The 17,281-nt window shown below is 37.9% G+C and overlaps 1 protein-coding gene across 1 annotated transcript in view; it reads right to left on the minus strand.

The window, feature by feature from the left end:
• Positions 1-298: 298 nt before the first annotated feature.
• STON2 (stonin 2) overlaps positions 299-17,281 on the minus strand; it is a 65,653-nt gene continuing 48,670 nt past the window's right edge. The window contains exons 5-7 of the mRNA XM_010711793.3: positions 10,964-12,799; positions 5,945-6,147; positions 299-4,875 (exon numbers count right to left, since the gene is read on the minus strand). Coding sequence (XP_010710095.1) covers positions 4,792-4,875; positions 5,945-6,147; positions 10,964-12,799 — 2,123 coding nt within the window. The 3' untranslated portion in view covers positions 299-4,791. The remainder of the gene's footprint in view (positions 4,876-5,944; positions 6,148-10,963; positions 12,800-17,281) is intronic.

The following is a 17,281-nucleotide window of genomic DNA, read 5'->3' on the forward strand; positions in this document are numbered from 1 at the left end:
ATAGCTTTACTGTTAGAGTGTGAAAGCTTAAGAGATCTGCTAAGCAGAAGTTTTAATTCTCAATTACTTTGCTTCAGGACAGCTTCATGGAAAATGTTGGATTCTCTACTATGATCGGTTGAAAGGTTCAAGCTCTAGACCTGATTCATTTTGTTTGCAGTCTATCTTTCAGTCTAGGTGATCAAATCCATTCAAAACACTTCATTTTCCTCCTCCAAATTTAAGAAGATTGGTATTGAGTTATCAGGACATACAGCACATGCAACATACAATTTCAATTTCACAGTGAAAATGTGGATATGGTGTTTCATCTTAACATTTATTTAAGCTTTCTCATATTTTAAACAAAACATTACATCTCATTTCAACCCATAAAATCAAAAGGAAAAAAAAACACAATACCCACCACTTCTATAAAGTTAACCAGTGTATAGACTTTCTCATTTTACAGAACAAAAAGATGGGAACGTGTTATCAAATAATTATCAAACCGATCAATGTCAATAGTGCAAAGAATGGACTGCAAGTAGAGGGAAAGAAGGAAAGAGAGAAGGACGGATGGTTGGATGGATGGGTAGATGGCTGAACAAAACAAGGCTAGGAACCATGATGCCCATTATCAGAGAAGATTTCCTATCTCAGACAACTCATGATATAGAAATAATTTCAATGGCAGAAGAGGGTAAGTACTTCATCAATAAGTGATATGCATTCTGCACTGACCAGTTCTGGAGATGAGTACAGTGATAAAAACAAGAAAAGATTTTTTCAACCTCTTGAGCAGAGGTGACCTATGAGGGCCTTGATTATTCAAGGGCAGAGGGAAATTACTGAGTTTCATACAAGCAACAGACAGAATAATTACCTCAGGCTGAACTTTGTACACCTTGTTGCTCTTTTGCAAGAAATTGCTCTCAGTTCTTGAGGTTGAATGACCAAAAGAAAAGAGTTTTAGAAGCTACTGAATCATGTGGATTCTGTAAATTATCAGAGGATTCTGTAAATTGTTCTGACATTATTCTTATTCTTGTTTTGCAGAAATGTATTCTGATCACAGGAAGATCCAACAGGACTTGGTAGACCAACAGGACTTGGGTGTCTTGCCAAGTAAATATGTCAGCCAGCAACCCACCTGGAAAGGTAGATTGTTTCTGTGATGTTTCTTACGATACCGTTGCAATGATGAAACTACAATCTGTCTCCTTCAGAAGATGACTAAATTTGAGTCTAAATAAAATCAAAGGACAAAAATATCATTGATTAGTTACAGTATTTCTCAGCTGACTTCACCCATTTTCCTTTGCTAACAGAGTATGCATATAGTTAATAAATAGAGGATTTCACTAAAATTAACTCAGCTTCCCGGAGATGATCTTCGTCTTTACCCCCTGTGACCAAAGACTGATTCAGCTAATTTTTCTAGGCAAAATTCCCTGCAATACCTCAAGTACCACAGCACAAAATGAAGCAAAGTCATAATGAAAAATAAAAAGTTCAAAGTGGGAATAGCTTCAGGGAGTAAATGTATGCTTACCTTGAAGGCACATTTCCTGCATGGAATATTTTAGTACTACAAAGCTTTCAAATAAAACAAAGACAGTGATTATATCTTCATCAAAAGGAGTGTTACACTGAAACTATTTAAAGAAATTCTTCCCCAAGTTTAAAAAAATAAAATTGCTCTAAAGGCCTATCTTATATTTAGTAATTTCTGCTAGTCTAAAATGGATAAAGCCCTCAGTTCTTTTCCCCACACCTCGAACAACGGTCTAAATTACTGCTCTACCCCTACAGTTCACATAGATGAGGTTCATATGTTGAAGAACTGGCGCAGCTTAATTAAGCAAGAACGGTGACAGCCTCAACAATGGCACTTAGGAGCTCAGTGTTCAAATGCTCAGTACTTATCATGGGTTCAGACTGGAAAGATCTTTGAGTGGTGACACTTGATTATATGAACATTATATTTTCTGAACATTTTGGATGTTAGTGCTCTTTTGAAAAATTGCACTACTTACACTAGTGATTCAATGGGAACTGTGTTCACAAATACGATCTTTTCAAACTCTGTGTGAGGATTTCATATCTCAAAAATTCATACTTTTGGAAATTCAGTGACAAGAACATCACAAAGATGTCCCCCAGAGATCAAAATGGGTTAAAATCATTTTTTTTATAAACCTTAACACTCCATCAGTTTTGGCCGCATAAACTTCTGCAGTCTTGGAAGAGATTCTTCTATCATTCAAATAACTACGTAAGAGAGATTAGCTTCAGGCCCATATTCTTGTTTTAATCCGTTAACTTTTAATTTAAAGAAAATAAGTAATCAGTGATGAAGAAGTAGAGAAATGAAGTAAAATCCAGAAAACTCCAGTATGTTAATCTTTCAGTTTTCGGGAACTGAAATATTTTATGGTGGAGGCAATGATAGAGACTGAACATTTTGGAATTCAACTGAGATGGAAAGTGAAATTCCTTTGATTTTTTTTTTCCCCTTCATTAAGGAATACAACATATTTTTTCTTATTTGCTATTATGTGTTTGTATTTTCAAGGGATGAGGGAAAAAATGCAGAAATTCAGACACTGAGTGTCTGAATGCGGTTTGTCCACAAAACATCTCACATTTTCTCAGCAACATCTCAGAACACATTCAGTTTTGACTTGCTGGATTTCTTGCTGATCATTTTCAGGAATTGTACACTGGGGGCTACAGTACAAAAAAACAGGAAAAATACCTACAAGTTCTTCAAAGGCCTTTGAAACATAAAGCAGTAACAGAGCTGAGATCAGTCATGAATTCAGCTCCACGCTTTCAGATATTTCACAACTTATATACATTGTTATTTAATAAATAATTCTTGACAGTATATCACTAATTTTCATCCATGGATCTCAATACGCTTTGTGAAAGTTAATACCATTCTTCCCTTTAAAGTGAGATGATGCAAAATTCAGTATTTGCTGGTGTACTCAGAGAAGCTCTCTGGGCTTCAGTAAGATTACACACTTATTATTGAGAAGTCCTAGTAGGACTGAGACTTTATATATTTACGGCAGTGTACATCTGCCAGAGGTTGTGTAGTAACATGGCTGTGTAAATATTTATCACTAGGCAATTAAAAAAAAAAAAAAAGCATAAAAACATTTATAAGTTCCCTACAGTTTGTTTTAAATTCTATCACTGCCGGTTACAGACTCAGTATAATTAATCTCATGCTTTATTCTGGACTGCAGTGATTTTTATAGGAGTCACAGTGAAAGTAGTAAACCAGGATTGAATATTAGTTTTCTGTTATATGAAATGTAAAATAAAATAAACCTATAAAATTATAAACAAGCTTTCATTTTAATTAATACATTTCCAAGGCTTTCCAAATCTGTGATTTTAAAGTCAGTAGAAATCTTTCAAAAGATAAATGATTTAATAAATTACTTTTTTTTTTTACATTAAAAATTACCTTCAGACAAAATATTATGGAAGTCATGGAAACAGATATAAAAAGTGTTCTGAACACTGTTTTCTTTTCTGAAAAAATATATGAATGAGTGATTTCTGCCTTCTGCTTTTTTTTTTTTCTTTTTTTCTTTTTTCAGAAAGAAGGTTTGAAACTTGCTTCTACTTTCAGTTAAGTGGAGATCTAGAATTCTCCATGACGGAAGCTTGTTTTTAATTTTTGAAAAAGTGTTTTGGGTCTCAGTTACCTGGCATTTTATAAAGATAGCTGCAGAAAAGTTATTTATATTGTAGGTTAAAGATAAAATATGAAAGCAATATTGTGCGGCAAACAAGGACAGACTTCCAAGGAGTTTGGGGAAGGCAAAAAACCTTGTTAAAGTAATACTGTTCTGACATTTTCGATAACCATCCGTCTTATCCTTTCAAGAAAGCATAAAATAAAACAAACAAACAAAAAAAACCAACAATGTATTTCCCTTAAATATCTTTCTATTTAGGAATGATCTAATTTTAGAAAAGTCCCTTCAGAATCATCTCTACTATAACACATTCCCTGTTACTAGCAGCTGTAACCCTGTTCAGTCAAAATAACAGGACAGCCCTGAGTAGCACATGAAAATTCTAAGAAATATCAGGTTTCTTGCAGCCTGTCCAAACCCCATGAAAATGTGCACGACAGCATGGTTCAGAGAACAAGGCAGGAAAGGATAAGTAGTACAGTTACATGATTAGCTGTACTGCCAATAGCTTGTTTGCTTGATGTTTACTACATTTAACATGTAGAGTTTGTTGATTCTCCATGATGATGCTCCGGGGTTTTCAATCTGTTGATGACTTCAAAAATGAAACTTCATATCACTGCTTCACTTGATGTTCCCTAGGTTTTATTTGGCAGTTCAGAAGGAAGTGAATCTGCTGATGATGAAACCAAGCAAAATACCGGAAAAATGCCTATTGCAGGAGGTTAAGATTGTGAGATGAAGACTGCTTTCAGATTTGGCTGTGATGGTGGCATGTTCAGTGCAGAACCCAGATGGTGAAGAAGCACAAAAGGCAGCCTTGACTGTAAAGCAACTCATTCTGTCAATACATCAAACATATTGGTAATAAGTACTTTAATTGTTCCAGCCCATGGGTCCATTCCAAACAAATTACTGATGACTTTCTTCTCAAGATACAGATAATTACAGGAAAAATAAAACTCTTCAAAGCATTATTTTAAAAGTAATACTCCATACTTTTAAAAGAAAAATACCAAAATCTGCAAGTCCTTTCTTCCAAGTCTGTTAGTTTGACTACACCTCTTGGGACTTGAACACTGATATTCCTTCACTGTATGGCACATTCACTGAGATTTGCAGTATCTTCTCCCTTTGGATCCTCACTCAAGATTTTCTTCTGCTCTATTTCTACCTGGCAGAGGAAAAACAACATTGATAATGAGAAAATAAATAAATAAATAAATTGAAAAATCCTTAGTGGTCACTGCTCAGATGATGCAAGTTTTGGTAAAAATGAGAGGACTGTAAAGAGTAACAGATTGAGGAGGGAAAGATGGATTTCATTTTCTATAAGGGTTTTAAGTCAAATCCAAACAATTTTATAATTCAACAGTGTCATAACAATTTCTGGAAGAAAAAATATCATGAAGAGAATTGATCTCATTTTTTATTCATTCCCAGTCCCACCTATATTTTGAATCCAAACCAAGAACCAAACCTACAGAGTATAGGTGGCTTTCTACATGGCAGCAGAAGACTAGTCTCAGTTTTAAACTCTGCAAAGCAACTGATGAAAGCAGAGATTTATTTGCAAAAGGCACACCTATATCTTTTTTCTAAATTTTGATACCTCCAAAAATTCAGGGACAATTGAGTGTTTAATTCTTAGAAGGGATATTTAGGAAGATCAAATACAATCTCTGGGGAATTTCAGATACTACTAAAAATGTAATGACATTTCACATTAAAAATATTTGCCATGAGAATCTTTTCAGTATCTCTCATCATTGTTCTTACAGAAGGCAGATAGAATGCCCATTTGTCTGCTGAGTGATCATCTACCATGCAAATCTGGCATACTGAGATTCTTGGCAGGTATACATATTGTGTATTTTCCCATCTGTTTGTCTCCTTAGGGCAGGCAGAAGAAAATAATAAGCACAGAAGCAATGTGATCCTTCTGTGTGCTGTAGTACTCCCACTGTAAAACTCCCACTGTAGCAAAAGTCTCTGTTCACACTCCTACTTTATCAGCTTTTCCCCAGGAACTGGTGTATGCATGCTCTTTCACAAAGCCACTGTAAGCAGTGTTATCCATTTTCACTGAGCCATAATCCACAGCTTGTCTGCCATGAATCTGCAGGCTGCACATGAGCAGCCACTGCACAGAGCCTGACATATCAAATTCCCATTGGTTTGCCTAAACTTTTCAAGACAATGAAGAATGCGAAGTAACCATGGTGACAAATGCTCATTTTTACCTTGTAACTGTAATGTGCTGAATAGTTGACCCACTTTCTCACACCAGTCTTGTCCTGAACAGAGATGGACCGAACAGTGGCTTTGGATGCAGAAGTAGTGGGCATGTCAAATTCCACATCTACGTGGCGGACAAAACTGGAAGGCACTTCCCGGTCAGAGCCAAGCTCTAGGTGACAGAAGAAGCAGTGTGGATGGCCAGAAGCTGGAAAAATAGACCAAACAGACATGAAAGTTGTCTTGCTTTGCTGAGAGAAGATTGCATCTAGGTAAAAACAACATCATGAAACAGCAAGAAACTGAGAATCTGCCTGGGTGAACTACTCTGAATCAAGTGTCAGGATCTTATCTGTTTTAATGGCATTGAAACTCCATACGCTGGAGTTTCAGTTCAGTTCAGTTAGTCAGAGTCAGAATTAAATGAACTGCAAAAAAATGACTGTCAATCAGTCCAATTTGCTTTCAGTGGGTGAAAATTCAAGATGTAAATCAACCACTGTAGGTAAAGATATTTTCCCTCTTCTTATTCCCTCAGTCTATTTAACATGTTAAGAACACTGTGGCATATCCTTCTAAAATATCATGTATTGATAGTAAGTAAAGGTAGATTTGACAGATATCTCATAGTTATTTTTGAAATGGCTATCCCCATATGTTGTGAAAGCAAACATACTGGATAACATTAAACTTTCCTGGGTTCAAAAAGCATATTTGGACACATCTTGGAAGTAACAATTTATTCGTCATTCCAACCCTCCACAAGACGGCTAGTCATTAAAGATGGAAAGGTGAGAAACCAACCATGTTTAGTTCTGTCATCAGTACCTGAAAACTTTTTGCTATTATATATTCTTCCCTTTGTTTTGCTGGACAGCAGACATGTTTAAAAAAATGAAGTAGGAACTGCTAGTTAAGTTACATTTGTTATATTTTTTACTGCTGTCAACTCCCTAAGCTCTTGAGAAAGCCATTCAGGTTCTGTGCCTCAGTTTCTCTATCTGCAGAATGAGGATGAGAACACTCACAGCCACTTTGGGATTTCTGACTGAGGGGATTATAAATTTGTTTTGTAAAAACAAAACAAACTGAACAAAGAAAAGCAATCCCAAGCTCAATAAAAAAAATAAATAATATTCCCCTCCCAGTGCAAAGCACAGCAGCTCTAGTTCTGATAACTGCTGGATATGGCCTAGACTGCATTTTCTCTTACCTTCATTTTCTGGAATGACTGAACAATTTAGGCAGCAATTCAATTTAAAAATTTCCCCAAACTTAGCATATAATACTTCAGCCTACACTGCTAACCTGTAGCAGAACACACAAGGCTCTGAATTGCGGAATGTCCAGACACCTTAATAAGAGGGCTCCCTACCTGTCCTACTTACATCACAAGAAAGCTGATCAAGGTTGAGAGCCTTCAGAAAAGCCAACAGTTGTAGTTTAGAGTTAGAAACAACCTGATCCCATGAAATATTTAGCTTTACTGAATAAATTCAAATAGTAAGAAGTATCTGAATTTATTTAAATTTACTTTGCAATGGAATTTTTCAATAATTTAATTTCTTCCAGTAGGAATACCAACTACCAGAAAAGACCATGCACAATGCTCAAACAAATACAGAAGTTATTAATGTAAACCAGATCAGCATAGTAGACAACCAAATAAACATTATGAGAGCAATTCCTCCACCAAAAGAAATACTGAGTACCTCAGCATTCATTAGTAACCTGAGGCACACAATGGACAACTTCTGTGCACCTTGTGTGTGCTCAGCAGGCTCATTCAGAGCTCCCTCTGCAACAGACAAATGCACTTTTCTAATAAAATCAGGAGGAAATCATTAGACTGATTTTCTTCTAAGCCTCCTACCTCCTTGAGCTACTAGCATTCCATTCTGACTATCATGGATTTCATAGAGACACTTGGCTTGATGTGGCTTACTGTGATTGGAGGGAATCTGTTCCAAAGCCCTCTGATGTCCTAATATGTTTGCATTACAGGATTTAATTTACTGCAGAGGGTGCAGCAGGCAGCATGTTGGGAACCCTCAACCAAACTGAGCCCAATTTCAACATCCAGATCCAGGACCCACTTAGAGGCTGCAGTCCTGCCTCATTCCAGGAGTGTTTACCCATGACTGGTGGCTGGTGGATGTTTTCCTATAATTCTGCTGGTGGATTAATAAAAAACAGAAACACCTGGAGCCCAGACTGCTGCATGTGAAACTCTGCAGGGCCTTTCTTTGTCAAATGCTGTGATTGCCTTAGTTGTGAATAAGAGAAAGGCAGTAGCATTTACCAAGTTATTTCATAAATGATTTCAGCAGTATGCTCATTAAAATGCAATCCACACTAGTTTTCTAGGTCAAATTATAGTCAGAGTACACACAGTACTTCATTTGTCATACGCTTTCTGATCTATAATCAGAAGCAAACACTTTGTCTACAGAATAATACAGACAGTGTTGATAACAAGTTCCTATAGTGAGAGTGCAAGGGGCCCAATCCCATGGGGATGCACAAAGAGAAAACATTTAGGTAAGACAGTGAAGAAACCACTGAGATAATCCTTACCAAGCCATTTGCAGTCAGTGTACAGGCAGTGAGCATAGGAAAGATGCCACTCTGCACCCACAGCTCTGCAGAGCTGGCACTCAGGGCAGGGCACTGGGGGTCCTACCAGCCTCACACTTGCACACAGGCTGGAAATGGGCAGTGTGGCTGTTCCCCTTCTCCCTCCACTGCCTCACTCAATATCTGGAGTCCCAGGCACCAAGGCAGTTCATCAGTGGACCAGACACCTAGAGGGACCCAAAGTGTTGTGAGGGATGAGCTGTAGGTGCGGTTGTAAGAGAGCATTGAGTGCGAGTTCAAGGAATATTCTTATACTTCGATGTTGAAAACACCGTCATTTATAGAGACTGCTATAACGGGGAGGAGGTGAGCTATTGTGTAAACCTATGGGTAGGGCTGGATACTACCAAGAATGCACAAGGCTAGGAGCAGACTATGCTTTCTTATTATGTGATCAGAAGTGTATGTGGTCCATCAGCCAAATCTAAGAAGGAACAGGAATAAACTTCCCTAGTTCACCCTCATAAATCAATGCTCTTGATGGTTCCATGTACACCCCTCTTTGTTTGCCTCATACTCTGAGTAAGGAAAGCCATGGAATGACTACTGTCGAGAAATGTAAATAGCCCTTGAGAGACAAGGTTAGAATTGAGCTACACTTAACCTATCCTGTCATCACTTTGAGATTCCTTCCCTCTCATATACCTCAAGCGTCCTTGCCAAGGCAGTGCTTACAAGGCCCTTCCTTTCCCTGAAATTACATCTGGCCTGACTGGTGAGGTGAGGACGCTCTCTTCCTTTCAGAATGTAAACAAATACTACAGCCCTGCATACTGCACTGTGACACTGATGGATAGGTGCTCTGTGGCAGGGTGCCAGCAGCAGTGCCGAGTGTGATTCATTTCCCCCTGACACAGGGCATGTGTAATGAAGCCTCACACTGGGAGGGACAAGATAAAGGAAGCAAGAGCCATAGATAAACATCTCCCTTGCAGCTGCAGTGGGTAAGAGAGCATTGCCTTGCAGTAGACTGAACAGAGCCAGGACTTCTGCCTCTTCTCCTTGTTTGCTACAGGTTTCTTCTGTGATTGCGTTAAAGTCTGGGGGCTTACATTTTCCCAACTGAAACATCAGTATGTTCTAATGGGATCATTGGAGAGGAGATGCCACAGAAGGCCCAGTTTCACAGCATCTCATTCCCAGAGCTTATACAGATGGCATAGTGAGATTTTCCTCACAAGCAAGTTGTTGCTCATACACAGCCTGAGGTTAATTTTTCATTGCAATATTTTGTGAGTTCCCAAGCTCTCTCTCTTCTTATGTCCTGCACTACAGAAAACATGGAATCCTCACTTTTGTCCGTGATATCCCTCCAAATTTGTAACCTATAGTGTAACCTGGTGTCTCTGGGCTGAAATGTGATTCAAAAGCTTGGAAGATCTGGATCAATGTTTTGCTAAAACTGCAGCCTAAACTTGGGATAAACAACTGTACTTAGATCTGATCCAACACTGAACTTTTTTCAGGAAACACCAAACACAGAAACCCATTCAGTCATACAGCTGCATTACTCCAGCATCAATACTAAAAAATACGCCTACATTTTAAAAAGTCTAGATGAAAAAAATCAAGAACTAGAGTTCACTGTACATAAAAAACAAACCTAATTTATCTTGGTATTATTGCCCAGGATGAAGAGTTGGAAGTGGAACAAATAGCAGCAATGGCCAAAGTGAACAGTAGCTTGCACATATTATTTGAATGTTTAATTATTAACAATTTAGGAGAAATGCAAAGACTTGTGGATTTTATGTTGGTATTTTCTCTTTGAGATTAAGCTGCATTAACCTGTCTGCACTGATCACAGAAGCATAACCATGACTAGTAATTGCAAAACATTCATTGTAATAGTTGCACTATACCTTCTGCCCTCTTACAACCTCCCACTCCAAACATAAGGATTAATTACAGTGTATGTGTCAAAGTACTAGCACTGGCCAGCGTGTTTGCATGGCAATGGTGACGAATGGAAATGAATGAAATACAAATCACATGTGTTAGAACTACAGCACATGACTTGTTATTTAGTCATGTAGCATAGTATCTTGCTTTTGGATGTCAAACAAAAAGCCTTGCTTCCAATAACAGTGCTAAACATACAGAGATGTTTGATGCAGAAATTCCATAGTGTACTCATAAAAGCTGAGAAAGAAAGCATATTTTTGCATCTGGAAAACCCCATCAGTTTTTATCATTAGCAGTGTTGGCAGGATAATTAAAACTACTGCAATGAAGAGTCAGATAAATGCAGTGTGTAACTATCTGATGTCCTTCAGTACATTGAAAAGAATGATTTATCTCTCACCAAGTAAACACAGTATTCCCTGTCTTCCAAAACACATAACTTCCTTAAGTTTACTCCTGTAGAGATGGTATGCACAACTCACCTGAGTTTTTGTCAGGCAGTCGGTTTATTCTCCATACAATGGAATTAAAGGCATGCTCATATTTGGCAGTTCCCAAAGTAACTCTCATGACTGGCTCAGAACCAGACAGACTGGTTGATCCAAAAGTAGCCCCCTTGTTCACCTTGGCTTTCAAAGATTTTTCCCCCAGGACACTTTCCCGGCGGAAGTTCTTCACCCACTCATTTGGTACTGGGTAGCGGATCATAACATTTTCACAAGGAACCTGAGTTAAAGGGTCACGATTAGAAGAGAATGCAGTGGACATCATAAGCCAGCTCTGTACCTCCACCTCAGCACCATTGATGCTGGCTGCTGTCCTCAGTGTGAAAGGCAAAGTTTTCTCAGCAAAAACAGTTCTGAATCGCATCAGTTCAAATCGGCAAGCATCCAAGGGGTTAAACAGGATAATACGAGAGTTATTAAACATGTCCTCATCCACACATGAATGGAACCGACAGCTGTATAATTTAATCCACTTTGTGGTAGTAGTGGGCATAATGTCTTGCCTTGCAACTATTTCATTCCCTTTGATTAGGATATCGTTAAGGCCCAGTCTGCATTCTGCCAGGCCCGAAAGGAAGCTGAGAACATATATATGGGTCAGCACACTGTGCTGGAGAATCACACTGTCTCCTTTGGCCAAAATGCCATGAAACTCATCCCTGACATCAACAGTGATTTCTTCTTCTTGATAGTTTAGTCCCACTGTGCTCAGATCTGTTGATGAGGCTGGCAAGTTCATCAAAGTGTCTTGCACAGCATTGATGAAGCTTAGGAAATCCTGATAGTCTGTAGTACCAAGCTTGATGATTTGCTCTCTCTCTGCTGTATGAGCAATGGCTGGTTTAGGCTGATACTTCTTTTTCTCCTTGTAGGTTGTGCGATCCAACCTCACACTGTGTATCCTTCCATTCTCATCATAGTTCTGGAGTTTGCGCTCTGAAATCTCATGATTGATTTCAAGTTTGAATTCACGGAAAGGTTTCTCCAGTCCTTTCTCATAGAAAAGCTGAATGTATCCACTGTCAGTCAGCTTCACGTATATTGGTCCCCAGTGCCTGGATGACATAATATTCTTCTTCTCTGGGATTCTGAGCATCATTGGCCATCCATCCTTTGGCTGAGATGGTGTCAGGTTAAATAAAGTGGCATTTGGATCATATGGCATTGTGGGGTCATCATCAGGCAAGGTAGGGCTGCTCACATAATCTGGGTCTCCAATCTGGAGTTGCTTCAGCTGCTCCACAGCATCTGCATGAGTTACACTTTTGTTTGCCTCTTGGAAACTGATGGTATCGGGTTCATGATGGAGGATAATGAGGGAGTCTCTTTGGCTTTTGCCTGGAACAGTGGAGACAGAAGAGCTTTTGGAACGCCTGTCTCGCTCCTCAAAGAATGAGCTGAATGGATTGATGGGTGAGGGTTGGACATCTCGAAGAGACTCATCCAAAAAGGGATTAGTAGCACTCCATGGTGGCATTTCAAGAGAAGGCAACTTGGTTAAAGAAGAGAGATCCAGTTTTTGAATTTTAGAGAGCTCACCCAATGTGCTTTTGGGACGTTCTCTTTTCTTAAATGATGCAGTGAGGTTAAAGTTAACATCTGGAGCCTGTGTTTCTGGAGGTGAGGTGTCTATTTTCAAAGGAGAAAGATTCTGTGGTGAACAACTGATTTCATTGTCATCAAAAGTCACCCAGCTGGGAAAGCGAACTGTGGTTGGTGCAGCAGAATGCCCATTCATGGAGGTGTTGTTCAGCTGCCAGTTGACAGCCTCCATATCTACCTCTTCATCTTCTTGGAAAGATGAGGAACTGTCTTTAAAAAAAAAAGGGGAGGGGAGGAAATTTCAGCTAATTATTCTGAAATTATCTAGTTCTCTGCACTAAATGAAAAGCACTGTCTGCATAATAGCATGCTGCGTGAGAAAGATAGAAGAAACTTGGATAATATTCTGTAGAATATGGCAAGAATTAATAAAGAAATAGATTCATTTTTAAATAGACAGTTGAACATAGAAAAGGAAAGCAGGAAGAAGTACAGAAGGAATGATAATAGTGATCGTATTTCTTAGCTCTCATTCCAACATAATGACCTAAGAAAAAAAGGCACCATAAAAGGTGCTTAGGTGGCACTTTTAGCCTAGATATTTTCAGAAGATGTTCTCTGTAGCTTACCCAGTGGGAAATCGTCTGCCAATCCAGAGATGTCTCTGAAAATCTTGTGGAGAATCTATGGTCTAGGAATGTACATTTGGATAAAGAAAAATGTATTTTGGTTTGCATTATGGGAGCTGTCCTCAAACCTCTGCCAGAACAAGGCTCCCTTGACCACTCTCCTTGTCTCAGACTCTGCCAAGACATCTCCCCCAGAAGCCAGCATTTTACTGTGCTATTTCAATCCCAGCTCCTTCTGGAGGAGATAGATGCAGCAGTAATAAGGTGTTCCCCAAAATGTGCATCATTTTTTCAGCACGCAGAGATTACAGGGTTTTCTTCCAGTTTTCTTCCCACTGTGCTGATGAATTAAAGTATTAAATTAAAATCTGTGGTTGCACCACAGGTTTGCCCTGCATAGCACACAGAAGGGCTAGCATTTGTGCCTTTTACTTCTGATAAATATACAGATCAGGTTTTACACAACACACAGTTCTTCAGCAAAAAGCAGAAAAGTGACTGTAAAATGTAGCACTTCACTATGGCTGTACATCTCTGATGTGAACTTATTTTACAATAACAACAAAAGCAAAATATTTAAGTCCATATTCAAATTTTACCAGTTACCAAAATAGATGAGCTTGATTCTCATTCTGCATAAACTATAATAGTCTGAATTTTCATTTCAGCTCAATTCAGAATATGAAATAAGAAATATTCATCTTAGCCAAAGTCCTGACATTAGCATGTTATAATGCTTTGGATTACTTGATTTTCTGCGCCTCTCATCTCAGCTGTATCAAGCTCACCCAACTCTTTGATCTAAGGATAAAACACATTATGTAAGTTCTATAGGTCATTGTAATTGAGAATTTTATATTAAGTGGAATAAAACCAGTTTATTTTTTAAGCCGCTGCAATAACAAAGTAATACAAAGAAAACGCATCTTTTACAGACTACTCATTCATTAGAAAGTGTTCCACTTCTTGGAAAAGAAGTTTTACTACCTCAGTTTCTCAGATTTTCATCTCTATCCTGTCGTTTCACTTCTACCACTGCACAATGTCTGCCTGCTGTCCCTACTACTGGTTGCACTACTGGGTATAGCCATGGGTCCTTTATACATTAGTTTTGCCACAAGACTACAAATAGATCTGTGGATTAAAAAAACCCAAACAGATTATCATCCACAACCACATCCTTAACAAACAATTAAAAAAAAGAAAACAAAACACCAAGACAAACCCGATCCTCAAGTCCCTACTAACACCTTCTATGCTGTCTCATGTTTTCCCAGTATTTTGGTCAGTAAGCATGTAATTCCCAGAAAAAAGCAAAAGAAATGGAAGGATGTAATAAGAAACTCTGTTTTTATGGTATTTCTGGAAAAACATTATTCATTCCTTCTAGGATTTCTAATAGTCCTGTGATAAGAACATCAGAGTTTCTCAAGAACACAACTCTTCTCTGCTTGCAGTTATAATTTTTTCTTTTTCTGTATTTTAGCTTTTGAATTGCAGAAACCAAACGTAACTCCAAAAGTGAAGTATTAACATTAATGCAAATTTTAGAGGGGAAGATGAGCCAAACTCCTTTAGTTTGTATAAAAACTAGACAGAATTCACCCTCCAAATTTTCTTTCTAAACTGAAGACATTTTATAAAAGAAACCATTTTCTTTTTTTGTGTGTGTGTTTGTTTTAACTGAGATACTTAGAAATACCACTGAAGCATGAAATAAGAATAGTTTTGTAAATGTAAGCATTTGTGTAACTTCATTCTATAGAAAAATCAATAAACCGTTATTTGAATTGATACATGAAAGTGCCAAATTTGGAAAGAGAAATAACCTTTCTTTCTCAAAGTACATTCTTCTCTTGCCAAAGTACCATATGGTGAATTCACAAATATTTGAAGATTACAAGGGTAGTTCTAGAAAGACAGTTTTTCAGCTTTGTCTGTGAGAGTATGACTAATAGCAGGGAGAATAAAAATAACAGTATGATAATGCAGCTAAGTATTCAAAGAAACTTTCTGAGAACTAGATGAAATAGCATGTATATCTCAAGAGAAATACTGTAACTTCTGTGGAAAGAAAAATATCTCATGGTGAAAAATCTGGACGTTTCTAGGGGATAGCTTAGACAGTAAATTTTAAGTTTTTTCTCATCTTCACTTTTGGTGAGTTCCTCAACATAGATGATAATGTCTAAAATGCAAATGTCCTTTAATCCGGAAATACCCTAATAGTTCTGGGAGAGGTCATTTAAGAAAACAATTCCTTGATGAACAGCTAAGCTAACTGGTTTACTACTTTGCTTCCGTAAGTGTTTTTAAAATTCCTTCCTAGAAAATAAAATCAAGAAGATGACTTGATGAACAGTCTTGCACCCAGAGAGTGGTTCCTGACTGAGAAAGATTCAATCTGAATTAAAAAAAAAAGGAGGAAGTGATCAACAACATGGAGGATATGTTTTTCCCTTCTTGACTGACCATCATTTCTTTCCTAAGCAAATGACTTTGATAAGTGTTTATTTAGTAGAATTAAAACATTTCTAATTTGTCTACCTTTTCAGATTCTAATCTGAAGGTTTCTCCAACCCATCTACACAACACAGCAGAATGTTTATCAGGAAGGAAAAGAGGACAGTAGCTCTATATGAATCTTCTATACATCTCTGCTCTCATTCTGTCACCTAAGTAGCGTCTCCAGCTAGCACTGGCTGTACTTTACTACATGCACATGTGTACATCATTACCAAACCATTAAATAATATGGAAACTTATAATTCCTGGTGAACAACAAAATGTGCCATGTAGAATTGCACTTTTTTTTTTTTTTCATCCAAAGCCCTCCTAACGTTTTGTTGGCTTTACAAATGTTTAGCAAAACGCTCAATTATTTCTATATGATAAACTGAAAAACTGTACTATGATATGATGGACATAGAACATTTTGCTATATAGCTCACTGAAAACAAAGAAGGCTCTGGTCCTCTTAATTGTTTTGTCTTTTCATTTTTCCATTTAATCTCTTTTGGACCAAATGACCATGCGTTATCACCTCACTTATGCCCAAAGAGAAGGCACACATCCAGCTGTTAAAGGACGTTGATACCCTGCAAACTGTTTATGATAGAAACTGTGTCCCGCAAGTAGGAAGATTTGAAGGTGTGGCAGATCTATTGAAAAGAAAGCTGGATAAAATTACTATGTTAAAAAATATATCTGAGCAAAAGCCAGATTTTTAAATCACCGAGTACTTGTCTATTTTACCTCTTGATAGTAACTAGCTTGAAGCAAATCTAAATAATCTAAATAAAGATTCTGTCACTAATGCTGAACTTTATCTGAAATGATTATGCTTATTTCACAAAGAACACAGTGTAAGTGTGCAAATATCACATAAGCTGGACAGAAACCTATAAACTTGTTCATTAAATACTTCTGCTCTTTCATTGCACTTGCGAAGAGTTCCAGGTTTGCTACATGCTATGAAAGCCAGCTTCTGCAAGCTTTCCTGTTTATCACAGCTCTGTTAATGGTGGAGAATCATGTTACTGCTGCAGACATCAGTCTAAATTTTTCTAACAATTTTGCTGAACAAGGCTACAGTAAAAAAGTACTATGGAATTTATCTATGAAAGTCTGCAGCTTGAAGAACCACAGCTGTCTTGCCAATGGGAAGTTAATGTTGTTTATTTGCACAGAGAATGTCCCTGAGAGGATAACAGTTATTACCTCCATATGCTTCCTGTGTAGCTCTACTATCAATCAGTGTCGGTAGCATTTAGGGGGTACTTAGAAATACTCTCTACCTGCAGGACATTTTCTTTCCATGAGATTCAGAACAGATTTTGGAGATAGAAGAAGAGGCAATTGCCTCTTCTCAAGTTAGGGCAATGAGGGGCAGAAAGCCCTGAACCCTTTGAGCACAAACACCCAGCAGGCTGGAAGGTACGATGGCTCCAAAAGTGGTGCCTCCTATTTTATTATGCTGGCCAATAATCTGGTTCTCCATCTTGCTGAACTGTCAGTTAAAGAAGTAATGTTTTTAACTTCATGATTTACAGCACAACTAAGAGGTATTTCAGAATAATAATCACTGGCTACATAACTGGCAGACACAAGGTAAAGTCGCTGA

The sequence above is a fragment of the Meleagris gallopavo genome, chromosome 5 (genome assembly GCF_000146605.3).
Source record: "Meleagris gallopavo isolate NT-WF06-2002-E0010 breed Aviagen turkey brand Nicholas breeding stock chromosome 5, Turkey_5.1, whole genome shotgun sequence".
NCBI classification, from domain to species: Eukaryota; Metazoa; Chordata; class Aves; order Galliformes; family Phasianidae; genus Meleagris; species Meleagris gallopavo.